Below are 27,680 nucleotides of genomic sequence, written 5' to 3'. Positions count from 1 at the left end.
CATATTATGGATTAAGAAGGCAGATAATTTACAAAATTATAATCTATAAAATTGTTCACCACTTATCACATTGATAGTAGTAGGTCATTTCAAACTAACATAAGCTATTAACCGAATACATAGTTATCTCTAGTAATACTGCATTTGTTTCACAGATTTAGGTATTTTTTGTTGCTTTTAAGGAGATCTGGAAATTTCCTGTGATCACATATGGAAATTAAAATAAGTGTACTGTAGATAAATGTTATTTCATGTACTTAAATCCATCTGGTATCTTTAGATTCAAGGATTAGTATTTTATAAGCTACTTAATAATTAACCATAGAGTTTCTCTTCTCCCTTAATCATAGATACTTTTCTTAGGAAAAAGAAAGGTGAAGTAATAGTAGTCCAGGAATATTTGTACTTGAAGGCTTTATCTGTTCTTTATTTATTAATCCTTAAAGTCTCAGTGATAAGAAGGATTTATTGTAACCTTGTCTCATTTGTCTTGTAGTTATTGGGGAAATGCTCCTATTGTCTCTCATTCTTAATTCCAGAAACATGATTTTGTTAAATACATAATCACAGTGGGGAAAGGGAATGATAATTTTACTTGTATTTTATTTTTTAAAAAGTCGATTTACAAATCGTAAATTTGTGTTGCTTATTTAGGTAGAACTGGAGAATAAAACTTGGAGGCATTTAAATTGTGAAATAGGTAAATGTTGTGAAATGTGAATCCAAAGAAATGAAACTATTAAAAGGAATTTGTTTTTAGTTGTACAGATTTTTTTTTTACTGAAGAATGACAATTGAGGAAGTAATCAAACTGAACTTGCTACCTTGTTCCCACAAATACACCAAAACGATTAAAATGAGTTATTAATTTCCTTTGATATTTAACTTGAATATTGAATGCCTTACATACAAATTTGTTAAACTTCTTCTTTAAAATGTTGTTGTGCACTATTGGTGTACTTTTTTTTGACTTTTTTATTTTATATCCTGGCCTAAAAAGAAGAGCAAATTATGTTTGAAATTATTCTTTTAAACTTTAGTTAAAAGACACTGTTTTTGGCTGGTTTTGAGGGTGTGTGTGTGTGTGTGTGTTCGGGCGTGTAAATTGGGCTTATTGTCAAATAATGTACCTACCATACAATTCTATTTTAAAAGCAAGCTGAAGTAAATAAACATATACATAGGCAATGTTACTTTAAAATCAACATGATAAGAACTGTCAATATGCAAATAATTTTAAAGTACTGAAGTTATTTTAAAAAAGAACTTTTAAAACTACAGAGCAACAAAGTATAATTACATTTAACATGTAGAACATTTTAGACAATAAAAGAATGATGTTTTCAATAAAGCCTTCAGAGCCATATCAGTAAGTTTTGAATATATGGCTTTAAGTAAAATAAGTTTAAAATAAAAACAACAAAATATAATTGTGTTTATGAAATCTAAACATGAGTTACTATCATAAAATATTTTAGATTTGATGCAGATACTAGTACAGTGCTTCCCTGAAGTTTTTTTTCATTACATGGCAAGGAGAAACATCAAGAAAATATTCTCTCAAGCTGCATATTCTGCTATTGCTGGTTTCTTGTAATTAAAACAAGTGTGCAGACTTCATATTAGTTGAATTTAAATAAATGTTTATAGATTGTTTAATATATAAATGTAACTTTAATTCTGAGAATATTGTGTAAGTCCTGGAAAATAAATTACAGGAACTGAAAGTAGCATGGTCACTGTGTGTGTTAAACACATAATAAGATTTATGAAATCCATTTTCAGTAGACAACTTTCAGACTTTAAAAAGTAAAACTTCCCATTAAAAACCTACTTAATTTGTTTTCCTTGTAAAACACGCAGCTGAAAATTAATTAAAAAAAAAAGTTAAAGAGAGGTTTCTACTTCATTTACTTAGATAAAGTAACTCTTTTTCCTCTCAAATGAAAATTCTTTCTGTACCCTTAAGGATAATTGGTGATGAGCACCCAGGCATCTGAAAGGGCAAGGAGTCTGTTTTCCTTTGTTCTTACCTAATTTCTGTTGAATAAGGAGATTCTGCCCTAGAGGGTTAAAAGGACTCCTTACTTTCAGGATGTTTTTAAAAACATCATTCCATGAACTTCTGTAGGTTTAAATATTTTCATTGTTTTGTATATTAGATCATCTGTATAATGTTTAATCTTTCTTCCTTTCTCTTTTTTTTTAAAGTTTTTTTTTTTTTTTTTTTAAGTAATCTCTACTCCCAACATGGGGCTCGAATTTACAACCCCAGGATCAAGAGTTGCATGCCCTACCGACTGAACCAGCCAGGCGCCCCAATCATTTTTTCTTTATATAAACCAGTTGGTATGGTCTTTCCCAATTTAAATGCGTTTGTATGGGGGTGCCTGGATGGGGCTCGGTTAGTAGAGTATATGACTTGATGTCAGGGTCATGAGTTCAGTCCCACAATGGGCATAGCACTTACTTTATTTTTTTTTTTTTAAAGATTTTATTTATTCATTTGACAGAGAGAAGGAGAGCACAAGCAGGGGGAGAGGGAGAAGCATGCTCCCCACTGAGCAGAGAGCCCAGGGCAGGGCTGGATCCCAGGATCTTGGTATCATGACCTGAGCCAAAGGCAGATGTTTAATGATTAAGCCACCCAGGTGCCCCTAGAACTTACTTTTTTTAAAAAAGTAAAAAAAAAAAAAAAAAAAAGTGTGTGCATGTGTATGTATCATTATAATAGGGGATAGGGGAAAAATCAGTTTAAAATGATGGCACTATCATAGTAACTTGGTTTAAATAAATATAAAATTCTAAAGCCTTTAGGAATGCCTGGGTGGCTCAGTCCTTTAAGCATCTGCCTTCACCTCAGGTCATGATCCCAGGGTCCTGCATCCAGCTACTTGCTCAGAGGGAGCCTGCTTCTTGTTCTGCCTGCCACCCCCGCCACCCCGCTGCTTGTACTCTCTCTGTGTCTCTCTGACAAATAAATAAAACCTTTAAAAAAAAAAAGATTCTAAAACCATTAAATTAAGATAAAACAGGACACCAAACTTTAAATAAAACACTTCACTGATCTTTTCTACACAATTTTATGTAAAAAGAAAATTAGTTTTTTTGCTGTAATTTTATATAATGAGGACTATATAAATGGTATGATAGAAAAGTGTTCCCAGGGGTGGCTGGCTGGCTCAGTTGGTTAAGTGACTGCCTTAGGCTTGTAAGGCCTAAAGCTGACCCTGCCCCCACCTCAGGGAACTTACTTAAAAGCAAGTCCAGGAAACCAGTCCCAGGTAACAAAGCCCAAATACAAGGGCGGGTCAGGCCAGGTGGAGACCTCCAATCCGTGGGGCGTGCATACTGTCTCCCTAGCTACCAAGCAGTGTGGGTCCTGCCTTTGGGCACCAATTCTGACCAAGGTGATAGGCTAGTTCAAGTATCTACTAGGGTAAATTGTAATTCAATTGGCTACCCGTGTGTGACCTAGCATGACTGTGCAGCTTTCTCTGTGTGTTACAATCTCATTGGTCACCTGTGTGTGGCCAGGCCCAACCACATGGCCTTTGCTCTATAAAAGTTAGTCTATAAGGCAGGGAGGGGTCGCCTCTTTGTTAAGAGACGGCCCTGACCGGTCAGTTTGATTCTCGAGGCTTGGTGCGAAATAAAGCTTTGCTTGACTTTCACTTTATATCAGTCTCGCGCCTTTGATCACGGACCTATTACTGGGGGACGTAACAGGCTCAGGTCATGATCCTGGATCAAATCCAGGATCAAATTTGATCCCAGGATCAAATCTTGCATCAGGCTCCCTGCTCAGCAGGGAGTCTGCTTCTCCCTCTGACCCTCCCTGCTCTCATGCTCTCTCTCATTCTCTCTCTCTCTCTCGAATAAATAAATAAAATCTTTAAAAAAAAAAAAAGGAAAAGTAGTCCCACATTTGTCCAACTTGGGACATAAAAAGTGTGTTATCTTTAAAATAAAATTTATATAGACTTTTTTTGTCTTTTTTTTTTTTTTTTTTAAAGATTCCCTTACGTATTTGATGGAGAGAGAGAGTACAAGCAGGGGGAGCAGTAGGGAGAGGGACGGAGAGGGAGAAGCAGGTTCCCATTGACAAGAGAGCCTGACATGGGGCTCAATTCTAAGACCCCAGAATCATGACCTGAGCCAACGACAGACGCTTAACTGACTGAGCCACTGAGGTGCCCGTTTCACTTTTTCTTAACAGTTGAGTGCCATCTTACCACTCATAAAAAATGGATTTGCTATGAAGATACCAAGGGTTGTAAAGGAAGACATTTTTCTGAATTCATATTTTTAAATCTTGGGCTATATTGTTAAAATTTCATAACTCGCTTATACTCTAATAGTATTGTTTGATATATATATATATATATTTTTAAGATTTTATTTATTTATTTGACAGAGAGAGATCACAGGTAGGCAGACAGGCAAGCAGAGAGAGAAAGGAGGAAGTGGGCTCCCTGCGGAGCAGAGAGCCCGATGCAGGACTCGATTCCAGGACCCTGAGATCCTGACCTGAGCCGAAGGCAGACGCTTAACCCACTGAGCCACCCAGGCACCCTTGTTTGATATTTTTAAAACTCAAAATATATCTTCATTATGGCTTACCAATTTTTATTTAGTGCTTCTAGTGAATTATAGTTTAATGACTTGGGGAATTGATTGTGTAAATTATTAAAAATGAATGGAAATATAATTTGTTTTAAAACAAGTTATATAGGAAAATTGGTGTCATTATGTATTAGTTTTCAAATCAATAAGATTAAAAGAAACAACAAGTGTTGGCAAGGATGCAGAGAAAGGGGAACCCTCTTGCACTATTTGTGGGCAGGTAAACTGGTGCAGCCACTTGAGAAAACAGTATGGAGATTCCTCAGAAAGTTAAAAATAGATCTGCCCTGCACTCCTGCAATTGCACTAGGTATTTATCCAAAGGATACAAAAATACAGATTTGAAGGGGTATACGCACCACAATGTTTATAGCAGCATTATCAACAATAGCCATACCATGGAGAGATCCCAAATGGCCATCAACTGATAAATGGATAAAGATGTAGTGTGTGTACACACACACACACAAACACACACAGTGGGAATATTACTCAGCCATCAAAAAAAAAAAAAAGAAAAGAAATCTTGTCATTTGTAATAACATGGGTGGAGCTAGAGTGTATTATGCCAAGTGAAATAAGTCAGTCAGAGAAAGACAAATAGCATATGATCTCATTCATATGTTGAATTGAAAAAAGAGAACAGACAAACATATGGGAAGGGGGAAAAGAAAAAAAGGAGAGAAGGAGGGGCACCTGGGTGGCTTAGTTGGTTAAGCACCTGCCTTCGGCTCAGGTCATGATCCCAGTGTCCTGGGACTGAGCCCTGCATCTGGCTCCCTGCTTAGCCCCGAAGCCTGCTTCTCCCTCTCCCCCTTGCCCTGCTTGTGTTCGCTCTCTTGCTGTGTCCCTCTCTGTCAAATAAATAAAGTCCTAAAAAAAAAAAAAAAAAAGAGGGAAAGAAACCATAGGAGACTTTTAACAATAGAGGAAAAACTAAGGGTTCATGGAGGGAGGTGGGTGGGGGGTGGGCTAGATGGGTGATGGGTATTAAGGAGGAGGGCACTTGTTGTGATGAGCCCTGGGTGTTGTATGTAAGTGATGAATCACTGAATTCTACTCCAGAAACCAATATGGGCGCCTGGGTAGCTCAGTGGGGTAAACCTCTAACTTCAGCTCAAGTCATGATCTCAGGGTCTTGGGATCGAGCCCTGCATCGGGCTCCCTGCTCAGCAGGAAGCCTGCTTCTCTTTCTCTCTCACTCCCCCTGCTTGTGTTCCCTCTCTCGCTGTATTTTTCTCTGTCAGATGAATAAATAAAATCTTTTTTAAAAAATCTGAATAAAAATAGAAACTTCTCTCTGCTGCAGTAGTTCAGTTTGTTTAAAAATATTAAATATTGGGGGCACCTGGCTGTCTCAGTTGGTAGAGCATGTGACTCTTGATCTCAAAGTTGTGAGTTCAAGCCCACATTCAGTGTAGAGCTTACGTTAAAATATTATATATATATATAAAATCTGATATAGTTGACTTACTGAAAAAGGAAGACATCCCAAAAAGAAAAATTCTCTCTTTGGAAATAAATTGTTAAATTACAAAACAGCATTATAAAATTTAGTTAATGATTGACTTTGAAAGCTGATATATTTGAACTTGAAAGTGTTTAACAGTTATCTTAACTGTTAATATCTTTTAAAATATACCTTATTGGTTTAATTCCTTTAATTTTCTCACCATCCTCACCACTTTTCTCACCAACCAAGTAAGTTGGAGGGAGTTTGTGTTTTGTTTTGTTATGTTTGTTTTTAGTAAGCTCAATGCCCAACATGGGGCTTAAACTCACCTCCTTGAAGTCCAGAGTCCCATGCTCTACCAACTGAGCCAGCCAGGCATCCCCAGAGCGCCACTTTTAAGGGGGGAGGTATATTTGTAGCATCAACATGCAGGAAAAAGAAAATCATGAAAATATGCTAGCCAGCCAAATGCCTGTTTCAGCATGGAAGATAGCATAGTAAGATAAAAAGAGCACTGATTTCAGAGTCTAAAGGATCTGCTCTGTTATAATGCAGGATTATTGAAAGGCTTGAGTAAAATGTTTCTGAAAATATTTCATGACACTAGCACAAGCTGTGAAATGTAAGATGTCATTTTGCTTTGGGGGGTAATAAATGCTTATTCAGTTATTGCCACATAACTATTTTTTTCATCTTCTGACTGGTGATCAGCAGAGGTGTCTTCATTGACTGTCTTGAAAAATTCTATGATTTTCGACCCTGTTATTAATCAGGGAGTAAGTCTGGCAAGTAGTAGAAGGAAAGAAAAAGAGACAAATGTGGTAGGTCAGTATTTCCAAAAGAATGAATTGGTTTGGGGCATCTGCGTGGCTCGTTCTGTTGAGTGTCTGACTCTTGAGCTCCACTCAAGTCTTGATCTCAGGGTTGTGAATTCAAGCCCCACACTGGGCTCCATCCTGGGTGGAAGCCTACTTTAAAAAAAAAAAAAAAAAAAAAGAATGTGTTGGTTCATAGTTAGTTTATAACATTTTGTTCATCCCTAGATAATGGAGAGATAATACGAAAAATAAAGTAACAATGTTTTGGCTTATTCTTGAATTGTGGTGAAAGTTTATCTTTAGGGTATAATTATTTTATCAAGATTTTATTTGTGGGGTGCCTGGGTAGCTTAGTTGTTAAGCATCTGCCTTCAGCTCAGGTCATGATCCCAGAGTCCTGAGATCAAGCCCCTGCATTGGGCTCCCTGCTCTGCAGGAAGTCTGCTTCTCTCTCTCCCACTCCCTGTTCTTGTGTCCCCTCTCTTGCGGTCTCTCTCTCTCTGTCAAATAAATAAATAAAATCTTAAAAAAAAAAAAAGATTATATTTGCGTATTTTCTAGTGCAACCTTTTGTGATTTTTTTAAATCATTTGTCAAAAGCAATGAATAAGTGAATCAGGTTGTGAGATATTTAAAATTATAAACTCTATAAAGAGCCATCTTTCATTCTTTCTTACACTTTTCATTAATGTTTTGATTATCCTCCTTTTATACAGGACTTTGCTTCCCGGGCTAAACTGGCAGTTCAAAACCTAGTACAGAAAGTTGGATTTTTTGGAATTTTGGCCTGTGCTTCAGTAAGTGAATTGTATTAAAAGTGAAAAATTCTAATAAATGGTAGATTTATATTTTGATCCAATTTGTTTTTAAAGATAGCACACTTAGAAAAATAAAGATAACACACTTGAGTGAACAAAAATGTTATCACTTTTAATGAGTATGTAACTTTATTAATCATTCATCTCACTCATCAAATGAGCTGTTTCTGTTGGATAGGTTCATACCTTGTTTACTGACTTTTTAAACATTTCATCTTGCCATTGATGACTTTGGACCTAAATAGCTTGTTTCAGTAAGAATAAAAAAGATTTAAAAAAAGAAAGATAAAATTCGTCCTTTCCATGAAGAACTTATAAAATGACGTGCATTTAACCAAATAAGATGACTTCATTCCTTCCAGAGTTATAGATAGGTAGGCTTTTTCCAGAGTTTCAAGCATTAATTATAAGGAAGAATTCATATGAAACCTGTCTCAAGGGATATTTACAATTATCAAAGTAATCAAACCTCTCGGGCAAAGTTAAGTGCATCTTTGGCTACAGTGAACTAAAAAGCCACTTACGTCAAAAATGTAGTTAATGTCTCAAATTGCAGATTTGTAAAATTGACATTTCTTGATGAGTTGGTTTTTATCCTGGTCCTTTTCTAACATAATAGAAACATTTATATTTGAAATGGAACATTTTGAACAGAGTTTTCTTTGGTAGCCTGTGTATAATTTTTGGCACTTCAGTGGTGGATTTCGCCAGTATAACTAGGTGCATCTAGTTGATATGATGAAAACTGCAACTGTAAGTATAATTCACAAAATTATTGTCTACTGACATACAACTCCTTTATCCATTATGTACTAGAATATGAATAAATCTTTGAGTACTCCTGCCTTAGCAAAGCAAATGGCCAGAAAAGAAGACAACTGGTGCCAAAATTTCCTTTTTTTTTTTTTAAGATTTTATTTATTTATTTGACAGACAGAGATCACAAGTAGGCAGAGAGGCAGACAGAGAGAGAGGAGGAAGCAGGCTCCCTGCCGAGCAGAGAGCCCGATGTGGGACTCAATCCCAGGACCCTGAGATCATGACCTAAGCTGAAGGCAGAGGCTTAACCCACTGAGCCACCCAGGCGCCCCCGGTGCCAAAATTTCTAATGGATGTGAACCTTTTAGATATACTGTAAAATATACATGTGCCTTTGACCCTGGCAATTTTAGAAATTTTTGTATTCTAAGTTTTCTTTTTAATGTTTAATATTTTATCATAATATTGACCTCAACTATTTGAGCAATTCATAAGTTAAGATTATTTGTAGTGTGATATAGTAGAAAGAGAATTGGTTTCGGCATTCCTAAACCAGTTTTGCCTCTTATTAACTACATAACCTAGTCAGGTTACTCTCTTTGAACCCTGATTTTCTAATTTTTAAAATGGGGCAATAAGACACTCATTGTAAAGGCTGATGTGAGGATTTAAGAAAATGTATGTGAACTAACACAGTGCTTAGAACATAAAATGTTCCTCCATTTTTTATTGTTATTCATCAGCTTTGATTCAGTCACGGAGTGTTAGGCATAAAGAGATGAAAGATATTCCCTTCTCAAGGATGCTGAAGTCCAGTGAGGAAGACCGTTGAAATACAAGGATAAGTAGAAAGTGCCGTGGAAGTCAACAGAATGGGATTAAGCTGAGAGGCCTAATGGATAATAATGTCCTTACTTTAGAAGCTAAGTGAACAAGCATGACAGCCGTATTGCCTGAATTCAAATCCTGCTCTGCTGCTGAAATCCTGCTATCCTGAATAAATTGTCAAACCTGTTTGTCTCACTTTTCTGTAAAGTGAGTGTAATGGTACCATATAGCATTATTTTGAGATTAAATAAGTTGACAATGTAATAAGTTGACAATGTAGAAATTTTAGAAAAGTACTGAACAAGTCAAAGCATTCAAGAAAAATTAGCTTTCATTATTTGTGGGGAAAACACAGAGTACCTTCAGTTTATTAAAACAAAATAGTATGTATTCTTTGGTACTCGTCTATCCATGTGTCCTCCCTTCTGAAAATCCACTTTCTATACTAGTCAGTCTTCTTTATATTTGACTAGGAATAGTCAAATTGATAGATCAGTTTGGCCTTCTAGGAACTTTTTTCTAGAAAATTTTTGATACTTATCTTAAAGTGTTGAAAGCATATATACTTCATTTAAGTTTATTAATTATTTTGTTAACATTCGAACTAAGATAAATAAAACTCCTAGTTGAGGGAAAATTTCAAAGCTACTTAGTTCATTTAATCCCAGTCTTCCTTTCTGTGTATTTAGCCAGGAGTTGAAAAACAAGAATTGATAACATGCACATGAAACAATAAATTCACTGATTATATATGCTCTTCTGAGGATATATAGCATACGCTGAGGTGTCCAACATGTTTAGCAAATTCTAATTTTTAATCTTCTCTGCTTTACCTCTTGTATACTTTAGATTAATTTCTATTTCAACATGAGGTAGAGCCTGATAATATAGCAAAACAATTAAAATTATAATCATGGAGTTATGAAGGTCACATGAGAAAGTATAAGAAATGATTGATGTAAAGTTGTACAAATGGTATTGTTATTAACATGATTATAAGACAGATGAAATTGCATAAAACATTTGAATTTGGATGGGAAAAACAAAACTGAGTTATTGAATCCAAGTGTTATGAACAAAAGAATATTTGAATTCTAATTTAGTCATGGACTTATTTTTAAAAGAACATATGTGACAAATATCTTTTAAACAACTGGGCTTTTCTTTGAAATTTCAAAAATGAAATTATATAAATTAATTGGCTTCTGAATGGTTCTGCCAACTGCCACAAGGACAGAGTGCTTCTATGGGAGAAAAATAGATGAAGTGCTCAAAAGCAGCTTGTGGTTTCTTTGCATTTTTACATGAAATTGTATTTCAGCATTCTTGAAATGTGGGAATGTTTGGAAAAGGTATTTGTTTTGAATCATTTCTTTGTCTGGGACGGAGTATTCAAAACATCTGAATCTATGTGCTCATATTTCCACACTTGATTTTCTTTTTAAAATATATTACACAGTCCCACAGCCTTGGGCTGTCCTACAAATGATGAGGTTTGTATGTGCAATATACAAATTATGAATATTTATGTTGAGGAATAAAAGCACATTTCCACATAAATGTATTTGTGACTTTTATAAGAATGTTTGCTGTAAAGATGTAGTACTTTCTAGATAATATTCTTATTTCAAGCTGAAGATTTTAGAGCCCTAGTAACTACTGAAATAAGCTTTTTCTTCATTTATACCTCACCTTAGACAGAGCTACCAAATGGCAATGTGCTGAAAGGTATTAAATTCCTGCAGGTCCATTGGTTTTATCCAATTCTAATGTGATTAAAAGAAAAAAAATATATGGGGTGTTAGCTATAAATAATAAAAGCAAAAGGACAGCTGGGTTTGCTTTGAACAGCAGCCTGAAATGAATATGAGACCCAGCTTAAAGAAACATTAGAATACTTGCCTAACCTTCTGAACAACCTAGTGATGAGGGAACCTATACTTGTCTTTGCAGTGAAAGCAAGGCTTAAAGCATGATTCCCCATACCTGTAAGTCGTAAGATTAATCTGTTCCTTGCATTATATATTTTAACTTTTTTTCTTAAATAGATTCCAAATCCTTTATTTGATCTGGCTGGAATAACATGTGGACACTTTCTTGTACCTTTTTGGACTTTCTTTGGTGCAACTCTGATTGGAAAAGCAATAATTAAGATGCATATCCAGGTAATTATACCCTTTGATTCACTGCCTAATGATGATGAGCCCATTAAAAGGCATTAAAACTTAATTTCTTTGCTCATTCCAGTATGAATTGTTAATATTTTGGTTTTGCTTCTTTTGGTTGGTAACTTACTGTGGTATTTAACCATGTCATTTGGAAGTTAGTGAATTTGGTACAAATTTTTCCTGTGCCTACTAGAAAATTGTGACCCTTTAAGACTTTTCTTCTTGTTTTCTTTCTTTCCTTCTTTTTCCTGCCTCCTTTCCTGTCTTTCTTTATTTCACTTTTTGCCTTGTGAAACTGTTCATCCAAGACTATTACCAACCAAAAATAGTGTTCCTGTATAGGAAAATGCATGTCATTTTCACATACATAGTCTAAAAATTTCACATTTTTACTGACCATGAGCTGAGAGAAAATGGCCTTTCACTAATTCTACTTTTCTTTCATACCCCCCAATAATACTTCCTCTCAAGGCATCAATGTCCTTTACAGAAAACCAGCCAGATATTAGTGTGGGAGAGAATGGGGAAGAAAGGGGTCTCTGATGAGTTGAAGAGCTGTGGGTTGTGGTTAGAGAAGTGAGAATCTGCTATTGTTCAAAGCCAGTCTTAACAAAAGCCCTAGGATAGAGGTATGTATATATATGAATAGAGGAGAGAGAATGAAGGGAAATGAATAGGTGTTTCTAGAACTATGATACGAATTGTTTCCTTTTAAAAGGGCAAATCTCACTAGAAGAAAACAAAATTAACCTGAATAGAATTTCTTAACCAGTGAGGTTTGCAACACAGAGGCATTCACCAAATGAAAGGCGAGAGCAGTGAGTAATATCTGCCCTGGTATGATTTCTTCAAAATTAAAAGCCCTTTGTCCCAGGTTTCTTCTTAACACCTCTCTACCTTTAGTTCTTAGGGAAGAATGAGACAGGAAAACTTGAGCTGCTTTTACATGCCCAGTTTCTAATGTTACATTGGCATTTGGGATGAGTTTAGTGAGCTCCATGATAATCACTCAGTATTCCAAGGGCATTACTCCTTCAAGGAATATATTTTCTCTCACTTATATTAAGTATATTGTTCAATGAAATTAGTTTTTTAATGTTGGAATGCTATTCACTTTGGTAAACATTATAATACCATATTAGGATTTTTCAAACAATAAAATACTATGGGAGTAGTAGATTATTTTGCAGTATAACAGAAGATAATTTTTTTCTTTGATCTTTTCAGTTCTTTCTGGGGAAGAAGGCAGCTAATATTTTATTTTTTAAAAATAAAAAAATTTCCCTTGAAAGTATTAATACCTAAGAAACAATAACAGATTATTTTAATTCCCTTTATAATAGCAACTTCTCTGAGAATCCATAAGCTTTATGTACCCAGCTTTGTGTAGTAACTTTCTGTATGAATTTAGTAAAATTTATTATGCTAGGAGTATTCTGTAGTGATAGGTCATGCAACTTATCAGATTTTTTCATTATGGAATATTAAAAGTACTTTATTTTTTTTTTTTAAGATTTTATTTATTTATTTGACAGAGAGAGATCACAAGCAGGCAGAGAGGCAGGCAGAGAGAGAGGAGGAAGCAGGCTCCTTGCTGAGCAGAGAGCCTGAGGCGGGTCTCGATCCCAGGACCCTGAGATCATGACCTGAGCTGAAGGCAGAAGCTTTAACCCACTGAGCCACCTAGGCGCCCCTCAAGTTATGATAATGTTTAACTTTTTTATATGGTACTTCACATTTTAAAGCACTTAGTGTTTGTGAGTTGATTTTATTATAATCCTCGGATAGAAAAATGACTACTCTGTTTTAGAATTGTCACACTTAGAAGGTTAACAAGTAAAGTAAGTAACAGCTGGAATTTGAACCCATGTCTTCTGGCTTTAAGTTCAGTGTTCTTTCCATTCTTTTGCATTGCCTTCTAAACTATAAATTATTTATGTGATTAAGGAAACTGACCTGTTTAAAGCCTGCTGTTTATCAGGACCTGTGCCAGGCAGTGTGCATTGGTCATCTCAGAACAATCGCGTGAGATAGTTATTATCCATATTTCATACGTATGGGAATTGAGTGTTAGAGAAGATAAAATACATGGCTAAAGCCCTGGAATTGAAACCAAACTCTATAAATTTAAAGCTATACCCTGTATCTGTGTGGAACGAAAAAAAGAAAGCCAAAATCTTTCTATTTCTGAAAGCAGAGAATCTGCATTCCTTCACTAAACTGAGACCATGGGATATGTTTTCTGTTCCATTTTACCATGGAGACATAGTTTCTAAAGGCATGTCACTTGATGTACATCCAGATGTAGCTCAGGGTGACAAACATTTCTCATTCTTTGGGTAGGCAATCGTAGTGCTTAATATAAATGTTTTAACTGTTTCTGAAGTAATCAGAAGGAAACCACACACAGATTTTTCTGTCATCTAATAGTAAACCCATCTTCTGGTTCTTTTCCCTTTTTTTTTTCCAGCCTAAAGTAAACAGCCAAAATACTATTTTTATTCGTATCTTGCTACTTGTTAAACCTCCCCTAAAAATTTCAGATTAGCCCACCTAATAATGTTAGATTGGGATTTCCAAACTCAGTACATTTATACTCAATACTTTACATAATCCTATAACTTATATACCATGTACATTGTTTATTGCCTCTTTATCTTTCCACCACAGACACATACACAGAAATATAAGCTCCATGAAGGTGGAGAATTTAGTCTTTGACTCACTGAGTATTCTAGTGCCTAGAATATCATCTGGCATGTAGTAGACATTCAGTAAATTTAAATGATCTGTACATTCAACATGGGTCTCAAACTCACAGCCCTGAGGAGTCACACGCTCTACCAGCTGAGCCATCCAAGGTGCCCCACTCAGTAAATTTGGGTGTTTTTTTTTTAAGATTTTATTTTTTTGAAAGAGAGAGCAAGTGTGAGCTGGGGAAAGGGAAGAGGGAGAAGGGAAGAGAGAATCTCAAGCAGACTTCGTGCTGAGTATAGGGCCCCACACAGTGCTTGATCCCACAATCCTGAGATCATGATCCGAGCCAAAACCGAGAGTTAGATGCTCAACTGACTGAGCCACCCAGGCACCCTGCCTCATCCAGTAAATTTTTAACAAATGAATTTAAGATTTTTTGTTCCATCGAAGGACTTTCTTTTATAGATAGTTTCTTCTTTGTTCATTCTGGCACTGTTAGTTCCCTGCACCCATATCTTCCCCCCACCCCCTCATGGTTAAGTGGGCTGTTTGGTGATGGATGTTTTTGTTTATTTGGTAGAATCCCCACTCAAACCTCTAGCCTGAATGAGATGAGACATAAGTTCTTAAATATCTGGCACATTTATGTCTTGCCCAGCACAGTGAATTTTCAGCTGTTACATATAAAAAGAAAGTCTTGTTTTGTTTTCAGGCAATGGAATTATGCAATTATCTGGGCATTGGCTTATTTTCAATGTTAGGAAATGATGGTAGGGAAAACTCATGGTGGTGAAATCACTGAGAGGCAAAACTCTTAGCTCTAATTCTTAGTGAAAGATTTATAGCTCCAATAACTGGCTTTTATGGAAACTAGAAGGACCCCCATATAGTAATGCTTTTTCTCCCTAAATGATCTGTAATAATTGTCTTGTTAGTTTCATAATCTTTATACATCATTTATATAACACTGTTATGAAATCATCATCCATCTTGTAGCTCTTTTTGACATGTGCTTACTTTTTTCATGAGATAGGTAGTATCTTTTTAAAATCAATAGATACATAAACAGGGACACCTGGGTGGCTTAATTGCCTCTTGGCTCAGGTCATAATCTCAGGGTCATGGGGTTGAGCCCCAGTTCAGGCTCCACACTCTGCACAGAATCTGTGTGTCCTGCTTCTACTGCTCCCCCAGCTCTCTCTCTAAAATAAATAAATAAAATTAAAAAAAAAAATCCCATAAACAAACACCAAAAAAGACTGAACTTTTCTTTTTAGTCTTACTTCCTTACATAGATCCAGCTACGCGGCTGCCAATATCTCTGTTAACGCTAGGACATTTCTTAAGAAAATGTCATTGCCTTATTAGTCCCATATCTGAAATAATATGTTTTAGTCTAATTTAGCTACTTTTCTGAGATTCATGATGGGTAGATAAAAAGAAGTCTATCATTTATTTCTCTTCCCTCCCTTTTGTTTGCATAGGCTCAAGTTATTATTTGACAAACAATAACAAAAATGTCAGCAGGCATCATCAGAAATTTGGAGAGAATCTAGAATTACTCATATTTGATAAGAGAGTTATTATCAGTCCTTAAGAGCTAAACTTTAATATCACCTTGAATCTCTAATTATTCGTACTTATATATGACATTTCCTTTCTCTGAACTCGTAGAATACATTTTTACTACTAATGTCATGTATAGTTCTCTTTCTTTTTAAGGTTTTATTTATTTATTTGACAGAGATCACAAGTAGGCAGAGAGGCAGGCAGAGAGAGAGGAGGAAGCAGGCTCCCTGCTGAGCAGAGAGCCCGATGTGGGGCTCAATCCCAGAACCCTGGGATCATGACCTGAGCCGAAGGCAGAGGCTTTAACCCACTGAGCCACCCAGGCACCCCTCATTTTTTTTTTAAGAAACTTACTGGGGCGCCTTGGTGGCTCAGTGGGTTAGGCCTCTTCATTCGACTCGGGTCATGATCCCCAGGTCCTGGGATCGAGCCCCACATTGGGCTCCCTGCTAAGTGAGGAACCTGCTTCTCCTTCTCCCTCTGCCTGCTGCTCCCCTTGCTTGTGTGCGCTCTCTCTCTCTGTCATATATATAAATAAAATATTTTTTAAAAAAAGAAAAAGATTTATAAATTTCTTCAGGGCACAGGGTGGCTGGGTGGCTCAGTCAGTTAAGCAGCTGCTTTTGTCTTGGCTCATGATCTTGAGCCTTTGTCAGGCTCCCTGCTCAGCGGGGACTCTGCTTGTCCTTCTCCCTCTGCCCCTCACCCAAACTCATGGTCTCTTTCTCTCTCACTCTGCTCTCTCTCAAATAAATAAATAAAATCTTTTTTAAATTAATTAATTAATTCTTAATTATTCTTAATTAAATAAATGATTCTTAATTAATTAATTAATTCAGGGCCGAGTGCCTGAGTGGCTCAGTCATTTGAGCATCTGCTTTGGCTCTGGTCATGGTCTCAGGATCTTGGGATTGGGTCCTGCATAGGACTGCCTGCTCAGGGCGGGAAGTCTGTTTCTCTCTCTCCCTCTGCCCACTCCTGTTCTCTCTCTCTCTCTCTCTCTCTCTCTCAAATAAGTAAAATCTTTAAAAAAAAAAAAATTCTTCAAGACATTGAAGAAGTGTCCTTTCCATTTCATATTCCCTGAAAATCCGTAAGAATGCCTTATATTATTTTGAACATTTTCAACTGAGTTGAAGATATTTGCTACCTTTTAGCACTAAAGGCATCTTTATTTAAAAGGTAAGGTATCAGCATCTTTAATTAATGGAGACTACCTCAGTAACACCAGACTGAAAATGATCCAGGTCTGATAAAGATTCTCAATAACCTCTTAATGTTTTTGCTTGTACAGTAAGTCTAAAAGTCCAAGATCACCCAGGATCTAAGAATGGAACTTTAATGTTAACTTCAACAAACTTTCTATAAAGGATGTACAAGCTTTTCAGGATCCTCTGGATTAGATTTAGTCCAGACCCATGTCCTTAGGCTGATCAGCGTTAATTTCAGTAGTGGGGGCTATATGGGAACCCATGACTTCAGTTTGTGTGCTCCATTCTAAGATACACATACATGTGGAATGTTCACTCAGCCTTGGGTTTCATGACTCACATTTTTCTCTCAGACGTGGTCACGTATCCTGTAAGACTAGAGCTGTGCTTAAGGAAAAACATATTTAAAATACAAAGTAGGTAGCATTTGTTAGGCAAGTGGTGTTTTTAGTATTTTTTTTTTAATAACTTTAAAAAATTGTAATTGGGGCAGCAGCTCGCCTCTTTAAACTCTTACCAGAATTATGAATTTATATTGAGGGTTTTTTTTTTTTCTGATAACAGAAATACTTATTTTAACTGGTATTTTCTCTACAGAAAATCTTCGTTATAATAACATTCAGCAAACACATAGTGGAGCAGATGGTGGCTTTCATTGGGTGAGTAATTCTTTGGGATTAATATTAATGTCATCACTGTTCAAATAGAAAAAAAAATATAAAAGATTTTATTGGGACAGAATTTTTCTAATACCTTTTTATTTTTTGAGAAGGAAAAATCTTTTGCCCTATTAGTTAAATTGAAGACTTTCTTACCCTACAGCTGAGAAAGGTGAAGTTCAGATAATCCTTAATTTTAGATTTTTAATTAAATTTTAATTTTAAAGTCATATAATTCTTGATTTAAAAAAAAGCTTTGGGGGGGGCGCCTGGGTGGCTCAGTGGATTGATTAAAGCCTCTGCCTTCGGCTCAGGTCATGATCTCAGGGTCCTAGGATCGGGCTCTCTGCTCGGTGGGAAGCCTGCTTCCTCCTCCCTCCCTCTCTGCCTGCCTCTCTGCCTGCTTGTGATCTCTGTTTGTCAAATAAATAAATAAAATCTTAAAAAAAAATAAAAAATAAAAAAAAATTTAAAAGTTTTGGAGTTTAAGACTGTTGATCCACCAAAGAAATAAATTCTCTTTATGTAAAAGACATCTGTGTATTATTACAGTTTAATGGTGCTTTACTACAATGTTGTGATTTTAGCTAAAATTGGTTGTCAGATGCACAGTTGCATTTAATTAAAATACAAATCTTACATAAAATATTAATATTTCATTAAAGAAGTCATGATAAGATGGTATATAATATTACAAAATATGTCACTTATGAACCTGTTACTTCACTAGAGAAAAATCGGGCCATTTTAAAAGGCTAGACTTTCCATAGCTTTTATTTTTGTGTTTATAGAAGTAAGATCAGTTTTAACTTATGCTTCAAATGATAATGTCACAAATTTGTGGAGTGGACTTTGATAAAATAGTAAAGAAAGACTCTGTTGGGTTGTGTTTTTTTAAAGATTTTATTTATTTATTTGGCAGAGATCACAAGTAGGCAGAGAGGCAGGCAGAGAGAGAGGGGTGGGGAAGCAGGCTCCCTGCTGAGCAGAGAGCCCGATGGGGGACTTGATTCCAGGACCCCGAGACCACAACCCAAACCAAAGGCAGAGCCCCAACCCACTGAGCCACCCAGGAGCCCCTCTTTGTTGGGTTAATCAAGTTAATTAACAACTAGAATGGGAATACTATCAGATAATGAAACTTTTTTATGCATTTTTGTTTTTTATTCAGTGTTTACAGGTGAAAGCTTTTCTTTTCATTTAATAATTTAACTGCCCAAGGGTGCCTGACTGCCTCAGTCTGTAGAGCATGTGACTCTTGATGTTGGGGTTGTGAGTTCGAGCCACACGTTAGATATAGGGATTACTTAAAACTAAAAAAATTAAAAATTAAAAAAAGCTTCATTGCCTGATGGTAGAAGGTACCCCTAGTGTACCTTCTTAAAAGCCATTTATAAAACAAAACGCTTAGAAGAATTTTTGCTGTTTTAAAAAAATTGTCATTTGGAGGTGAGTTCATGAGTATTAGTCTTATTATTATTATTTTTTAAGATTTAGTGTATTTATTTGAGAGAGAGAGCATGAGCGAGAGAGCACAAGCAGAGGGAGCAGCAGAGGGAGAGGGAGAAGCAGATTTTCCACCAAGCAGGGAGCCTGATGTGGGGCCCTATTTCAGAACCCTGAGATCGAGTCACATGCTCTACAGGCTGAGCCATCCAGGTTCCTCTAATTTTATGATTCTTTAAACCATACATTATATATTTATACTCTTTTATATATGTTTTATAATAAAATAGGGTTCAATATTTTCTATTATGGTTTTAATGTAATAATTGATGAAAAATGTGTTCTTGAGAATGAACTCAGTGGGGCCAATTATTGGTTTTATTACCTCCTAAGCTTCTGATTATAAATGTGGATTATAGCTTGTCCATTAGAATTTAATTATTCCAGTTTTTTGTTCTTTGGATCCTTACAAATAAATTGGTTTACAAGTCAACATACATCACATTCAGAAAGAAATATTCTTGTTCCTTATTTTCTAAATTTTTTTTTTAAGATTTTATTTATTTATTTGACAGAGAGAGATCACAAGTAGGCAGAGAGGCAGGCAGAGAGAGAGGAGGAAGCAGGCTCCCCGCCAAGCAGAGAGCCCGATGTGGGACTCGATCCCAGGACCCTGAGATCATGACCGGAGCCGAAGGCAGAGGCTCAACCCTCTGAGCCACCCAGGCGCCATGTTCCTTATTTTCTAAACACAAAGAAGACATTTCATCTGTTTTTAGAGTTATTATTCCATCTCTAGAATTCCGAAGGACCTAGAGCTGACCACTGTACAAACCCACAAGTTACAGCGGTGACTGTGGATGTAACACTGTACGTTCTCTTCTCCTGTTCCTATGCTGAACATTTATAAAAGGAAGTTTTTCAGGGTGCCTGGTGACTCAGTCAATTGGGCATCTCACTCTTGGTTTCAGTTCAAGTCATGATCTCCTGGGTCATGCGGTGGAGCCTCTCAGTGGACTCCATGCTCAGCGGGAAGTCTGCTTGAAGATTCTCTCCAACTGCACCTTTCCCCCCAATTGCATGCATGCTTGCATGCGGGCGTTCTCTCTCTCTCTCTCTCTCTCTTTGTAAAATAAAGTAATTAATCTTAGAAAAGGGGAGGGGTAAGTTTTTCAGCAATTTATACATATTCACCACTACTACCTTCTGTGTCACCATCCTTTGGAATTTCTAAAAAGTTAAATTAGGCAACTACCTATCATTTCTACCCACATCAAGTTACGTTCCTTTCCCATCTGTTCTCCATACTGCAGTTAGTAACCTTTAAAAGTATTAATGTGAGCATGTCATGACCACTGTCCTTATCCCCGAGCTCCTCATCTTCTTGAAACCCTTAAATTGTTTTTTCCTTCTTAAATAAAGCTAAAACTCCTGAACATGGTCTAGAGAGCCTTGCATGATGTATCCCCTATAATTTCCCTTTCTTGAGTCTCCCATCAGTGGTCTTTACTTGCTTGTGGTTTTTCCTTTGCTTAGTTCAGGGTTTCTTTTTCTTTCTTTCTTTCTTTCTTTCTTTCTTTCTTTCTTTCTTTCTTTCTTTCTTTCTTTCTTTCTTTCTCTTGCTTTCTTTCTTTCTTTCTTTCTTTCTTTCTTTCTTTCTTTTTTTAAAGATTTTATTTATTTGAGAGAGAGCACAAGCAGGGGGAAGGGTAGAGGGAGAAGAAGAAGCAGACTCCCTGCTGAGCAGGGAGCCCAGTGCCAGCTCAATCCCAGGACCCTGAGATTATGACCTGAGCCAAAGGCAGATGCTTAACCAACTGAACCACTCAAGCACTCCAGTTCAGGGTTTCTTAACCTTTGTACTTTTGACATTTTAGGCCAACTAATTCTTTGTTATGGGGACTGTCCTGTGCATTGTAAGATATTCAACTGCAACCTGTCCTCTTACTCACTAGATAGTAGTAGTATCTCCCAGCCATGATAATCAGAAATGTCTGCAGACATTACCAAATGTCCTAATGCACATATACCTTCACTACCACCACCGACCTCACTGAGAACCATTGACCTAAATAATGTCATTCATTCATTCATTCTAAGTAGGTTCCATTCCCAGCATGGAGCCCAATGCAGGGCTTGAACTCACGACCCTGAAATCAAGGGTCATGAATTCAAGCCCTGATCTGAGATTAAGAGTTGGACAATTAACCAGCTGAGCCACCCAGGCGACCCTAGATAATATTCTTTAGATTTCAACTATTACATTAACAAAATGCCTTCCCGGGATGCCTGGGTGGCTCAGTGGGTTAGAGCCTCTTCCTTCTGCTCAGGTCATAATCTCAGGGTCCTGGGATCGAGTCCCGCATTGGGCTCTTGGCTCGGCAGGGAGCCTGCTTCCTCCTCTCTCTCTGCCTGACTCTCCGCCTGCTTGTGATCTCTGTCTGTCAAATAAATAAATAAAATCTTTAAAAAAACAAAACAAAACAAAATGCCTTCCCTGACTAAATCAGATATCCTCTTTTCCCTAGAAAATAGGGACGTTTGTTCACAACAACATGTACTACATGCATTGACAGTTGTGTTTTACATTTATATTTGAGGGTATATGATTATTATCTTTTTGCTAACTACTTTCACTAACCTGTTAGCTTCTTTTTGGCCAAGGCCATGCCTAGTTTTGTTCACTACTGTCTCTGTAGCACCTGGCTTCTTGATTGACATCTAACAGGTGCTTGATAAGTGTCTAGTGAATATAATGAACACAGGATGTCCAAATAAAGCTCTGGCTAATAAAAATTAGCATATCATTTCACAGCCCAGAATCTTCTGTTTCCCCAGCCTTTGGAGTTTCTGAAAAGTTATATTACTTATCTACAGTAGATAGAAATAAAATAGTTTTTTATAATCTTAGGCCAACATTTTAAGGTTAGAATTTCTTAACAGTTTTCTTTTTTTTTCTTTTTTAAAGATTTTTTATTTATTTACTTGACAGACAGAAATCACAAGTAGGCAGAGAGAGAGATTGGAGGAAGCAGGCTCCCCACCGAGCAGAGAGCCCGATGCGGGGCTCGATCCCAGGACCCTGGGATCATGACCTAAGCCCAAGGCAGAGGCTTTAAACCACTGAGCCACCCAGGTGCCCCTCCTTAACAGTTTTCAAAAACAGTAGTTTCTTCCTTTTGTTATCTCATCTAGCACACCCTTTCAAAAAAATCCAGTGATTCATTCTTTTTTTTAAGATTTTATTTTTAAGTAATCTCTATACCCAACATGGGACTTAAACTCATAACCCCAAGATCAAGAGTTGTATGCTCCCCCAACTAAACCGGCCAGGTGCCCCAATGATTCTTCCTTCTTTTTTTTTAAGATTTTATATTTTGAGAGAGAGAGAGCATGTGTGAGAGTAGGGGCAGAGGGAGAAGCAGACTCCCCAGTAAGCAGGGAGCCAGATGTGGAGCTCAATCCCAGGATTTTGGGATCATGACCTGAGCCAAAGGCAGACACAACCAACTGAGCCTACCCAGGGGCCCCTGATTCTTCCTTCTTAAAGATGGTTTTGCATAAAGTCATTCTGAGATATTCAAGACCTGCTAGAATCTAATTTTTATTGAATTAAATGGGTGGTGTCTTATTTTTTAAATTGTTTTCAGGAGATAGATACTGGAATGTCCTGATATCCTCATCTTTTCCCCAGTGCTATCTACAGGGATTACCTCATCAATTTCTTTTCTAGACAGTGTATTAAATGGTATAAATAATCAGATTTAGCAGATGATAATAATTCTTTATTACCAGACACCAGTGAGTATATTTTTCATATTTGTCAGGAATAACATTATCTTTTAATCATATTCTCCAGTTGAGCTTGACATGATTTGTTTTCCTGTATTTTGAAGTAGGAAATGCTTTTAAATACAAGTGTTCAGGGGCGCCTGGGTGGCTCAGTGGGTTAAGCCTCTGCCTTCCGCTCAGGTCATGATCCCAGAGTCCTGGGATTGAGCCCCCACATCGGGCTCTCTGCTCCACAGGGAGCCTGCTTCCCCCCCCCACCCCCCGTCCCGCCTGCTTCTCTGCCTACTTGTGATCTCTGCCAAATAAATAGATAAAATCTTGAAAATAAATAAATAAATACAAGTGTTCAAATGATAATAAATAGACTCACTAAGCCTAGACTGAAAATTAAGTTAAACAAGGAGAATGAATTTTTAGTAGACATAAATTTATTTTTACATATCATAATAGTTTAGCAATCTATTTCAGAAAAGAGAATAGTTAAATTGATTCCCTAGACCCATTGTTGAGTTGAACTGAAAATAGTGCCTGTAGTTTGCTCTAATAACATTATCCTTTGATTGTTGTCTCATTACACTATTAAACTGTAAATGGTTTAGCAGTTGATCAAACTAAACTAGTAAAGTTTGGAATACAGCCTTTTGAAGGATATTAAAAACTATATACCCACAATTAAGGGAGTGGTGAATTACCATTGTAGTGAAAAAAATCAAAAGACAAGACCAAAAAGTCAGCAACAATTGAAATTTAAAATAATGAGATACTAAAAAAGGAAGAATGAAAAATGAACCCCAATAGTAAAGGAGAGCTAGGGAGTAGAATATGAAAAGAGAATACAGCCTTTGAACAAAAGAAATTGAGATTTGAGTATGAACTCTGCCCCAGACCAGTTATTTAGCTTCTCTCTGCATCCACTTCTGTTTGCTCTTTTTTCTTTTCTTTTCTTTTTCTTTTTCTCTTTTTTTTTTTTTTTTAAGATTTTATTTATTTGACAGACAGTGAGAGAGGGAACACAAATCAGGGAGTTGGAGAGGGAGAAGCAGCTTTCCTCTGAGCAGGGAGCTGGATGCTGGGCTTTATCCGAGGACCCTGGGATCATGATCATGACCTGAGCCAAAGGCAGACACTTAACTGACTGAGCCACTCAGGTGTCCCTATTTGCTCTTTTTTTCAAATAATACGTTTCTTTTCTTTCTTTCTTTCTTTCTTTTTTTTAAAGATACATTTATTTATTTAATGAGAGAGAGCAAGCAGAGGGGAGGGAGGGAAGCACCAGAGGGAAAGGGAGAGAGAGTATCCCCAGCAGACTCCTGTTTTGATAACTTAGTATTGATAAGATAATTTTATCTAGGACCAGATTCAGGCAGATTCTCACTATGGGTATGCCGGTAGTCTGCCAGGCCAACTGCCCACCATCATCACACCAACCCTGGTAGTGAGTTAGTGTTCACCATTACATCTCTGGTGCTGTGGTTTAGTATTAATTTTACTGAGGTATGACTGCTATACTGACGACTGAAGGAAATACTCCTTTCCAAAGGACTTCTGGTCTTAATGTAAGTAAGGAGTGGCCCTGCTAAATATGATACCCTAAGTATACCCTTGGCCTTTGGTATTTTTAGTACAGAATGTCATTCTATGACAGTCCTAAGGTCCCAGAGAGAATATAAGCCCTACCTTCAAAATATACTGTAATTTTATGAGTAAATAGTTACCTTCCCTCAACTAGAAATAGTAATTAGATTTATTTCTTGGATAGTTCTGGAAAGTTCGCTTGTGTCATTAGGTTTAGGGAAAGCTATCTCTGTTATCTTTTCCTAAATCAAAGTGTTTGTCTAGTTATATATGGACATCTGAACAGATATAATGAATCAGTTTTATATTCTGAGAGATGTTAGAATACAGATAATAGCCTTGAGTAAAAGCCTTTTGGTTTATGGTATGTTTGGCAGGGGACAGAGAAAAGATTCTGAAAAAAAGATTAGGCGTGTAATAGAGTTTTTCACTCTTTGGTGTCTTAGGTTGAAATAAGTCAAGGGGACAGAACCAAAGAAATAGAGAACTTCAGAGCCTCAAAGGCATTATATTTTTTTAATAAGATTTTAAATTAATTTTAAATTAATTTTTATTTAATTTTAGACTTTCTCCAATGAGAGAGACCTGGACATATTTCTTAAAGAGCATGACCAAGTCTAACATTAAAATCATGATTAAAATGACATGTTCCAGTATTCTCACCAAATAGAGGATAAGAATTCCCAGAAAATAACATTAAGCTTATGACTCGTAACAAACCATATGCAGAACATTGGCTCATTGTCAGGTTGCCAGGGTCTTGTTGGAAGACAAAGTCCCTAGTTTTACCACACAGGAAAGTAACTCAATCATTGAATTTAGGGGTGGGGGTTGGCTGGAGCAGGGACTTTTTACTAGATACAGAATGTTCCATGCTCTTTGCTGTCTCCTATTTCTGAGTTAACTTGATGTTTGACCTCAGAGTCAGACTTGCCTGTGGCAAGAGAGATCATTTTAACCAGTGAGTAATTAAGTTCTTGAATCTTAACAATGTTTCTTGTTCCTTAATTTGTAACAAGTGGTCGGAATGAGCTATGTTAGTCTGGACTTTTCCTTCTACAGAAAGAAAATCTATTCTTTCTTTCTTTCTTTCTTTCTTTCTTTCTTTCTTTCTTTCTTCCTTTCTTTCCTTTCTTTCCTTTCTTTCCTTTCTTTCCTTTCTTTCTTTTTTTGAAGATTTTATTTATTTATTTGACAGACAGAGATCACCAGTAGGCAGAGAGGTAGGCAGGGGATGGGGAGGCAGGCTCCCCGCCGAGCAGAGAGCCCGATGCAGGCCAATCCCAGGACCCTGGGATCACAACCCTAGCCCAAGGCAGAGGCTTTAACCCACTGAGCCATCCAGGCGCCCCAAATCTATTCTTTCATTTTAAAATATAAAATGGTTAACACAGTTGATTATCTTTAACTTTGATCACTATAAAATAATCAGAAAAGGGAATGGAGGTGTAGAATACAAATACTTGTATTAACTGAAAAAGGATATATTAAGTTTTAACACTGCAACTGTGGAGACTCCGTTGTATACACAATCTTCTGAAATTTAGGTGGAAAATTCCTTCCTTTTCATGTCCTTTTCCTGTAATTTATCTTCTCTTTTGACACTTACCTATTCTATATTTTTGTTATAGATATTGGGAGGCAACATAGCTAAGGGTAAAGCAGGAACTCTGGAGCTGGACTGTATGAGAAATTGTCATTGTATTAGGAAGTTACTATTGACCATAATTAGAACATTTCTGTAGAATGATGAAAACTAAAACTGAATTATATTGTATTACATAGAATTGTTGGTTAAAGGAAAAGTCAGGTCAGGGTCATTCCTGACACATTGTACGTGTTCTATAAATATTTGTCGATTCATGAATTCATTCATTATTAGGAGAGACCTCTGAGTATTTTTAGGCTGAGGGAAAGACTAGTAAAGAACTAGAGATGGAAAATAGAAATGAAAAAAGGGAAGGATGTGGGTTGGAAATTAGCATTTAGTAAGAACCTACGGTGCCAGATGCTTTACATATATTTTTATTGAATATGTATAACAAAACCTATAAGGTACTATCACTATATAGATGAGGAAACTGAAACACACAGAAGTTAATTCATATAAATGCAAGAGTTGGAGATAGGATCCAAGAAATAAGATCAAAAGCCTAAGTGGATTGATTGTTTCCTTAACCACTTCTTCCTTCAAAACTGGAGTAAAGATTCCAAGATCTTTTGAAGTAGAAAAGAGGAATTGAGTCAGTGCTATAGAAAGCAGTGAGATAATCTACTTGAAGTTGTAGATTTGGACAAGAGCGCTGGTGTCAAATGGCTACTGTGTGAATTTGATAAGGAGTCAGCAGAAATTCTCTGTCCACTCCATGTTCACAAGTGTATTCACTTTGTGCAGCTGTAACTAGTTACTGCAGGTGTTACTTTGAGGGAGGAACCTACTGGCCTTTGTACTGTAGGTTTAAATGCATTTTTTTTCTCATCACCTATCTAGATTAAGTTCATTAGGACAGAGATCCTGACTTTTTTCTTAGGTATCTACTACATCTAGTGATTTTCTGCCTAATATTGGAATAGTTATATTGTTCTGAGATGAGATTGAATTCCAGTCAGTAATGTCATTTTTTTTAGTCCGCTGACCATCATGCCATTTTGAATAACTAAAGGTCAGTAAGTTTTTATACCATTTTACCTTCAATTTATAATTCTACAAACTCTTCTTTATTATGACGTTGGTGCTGTGGTTCTCTATTGCTGATTTCATCCTTAGAACTCAGTGGTCTTCAAGCCAGCCACAGATATGTCACTGTCCAAAGCTGCTGCCAGTTTGCCATTTTCTAGAACTGAAATCAGTTGATTTTTTTTTACAGGGTTTTGTTTTGGCACCAATCACTTTTACTTGGTGCTTATAGACCACTCCTTTAGCTCTGGCCTCATTCATTGACATAAATGCCTGTTTGGCTCCTACCGCTCAAGTCTACATTCTGATTTGAGGTTTTGTTTTCAAAAATGTCCCTTAATGATCACATAATTCAAAGAGTAGCTACTAATTATCATAAGGAGGTTTTACCTCCATTCTGCTTCTGATAGAAAACAGTTCTAAATGTTCAAAAGCAAGGGCAATTGCAAATTCTTTTTTTTTGAAAGATGCCTGTGATGGAAATATGCTGTGAGCCAGTAGCACAATACACCTGATGTTTCTGGATAAAGCAGTGGTCTTCCTTCTGCCCAGCCGCTAAAAAACCGATGGTGTCATGTGTTTAT

At 36.6% G+C, this 27,680-nt stretch overlaps 1 protein-coding gene across 4 annotated transcripts in view; it reads left to right on the top strand.

Annotated features, from left to right (window-relative positions):
* The window catches only part of VMP1 (vacuole membrane protein 1), a 137,697-nt gene that overhangs the window by 97,467 nt on the left and 12,550 nt on the right, over window positions 1-27,680 (top strand). For all 4 annotated transcript variants that reach the window (XM_032871901.1, XM_032871902.1, XM_032871903.1 and 1 more), the window contains 3 exons: window positions 7,614-7,694; window positions 11,351-11,467; window positions 17,545-17,606. In XM_032871901.1, the coding sequence (XP_032727792.1) occupies window positions 7,614-7,694; window positions 11,351-11,467; window positions 17,545-17,606 (260 nt within the window). The remainder of the gene's footprint in view (window positions 1-7,613; window positions 7,695-11,350; window positions 11,468-17,544; window positions 17,607-27,680) is intronic.

The sequence above is a fragment of the Lontra canadensis genome, unplaced genomic scaffold (assembly GCF_010015895.1).
Source record: "Lontra canadensis isolate GAN:19392208 unplaced genomic scaffold, GSC_riverotter_1.0 scaffold43, whole genome shotgun sequence".
NCBI lineage: Eukaryota > Metazoa > Chordata > Mammalia > Carnivora > Mustelidae > Lontra > Lontra canadensis.
This window is presented reverse-complemented; position numbering and strand designations above follow the sequence as displayed.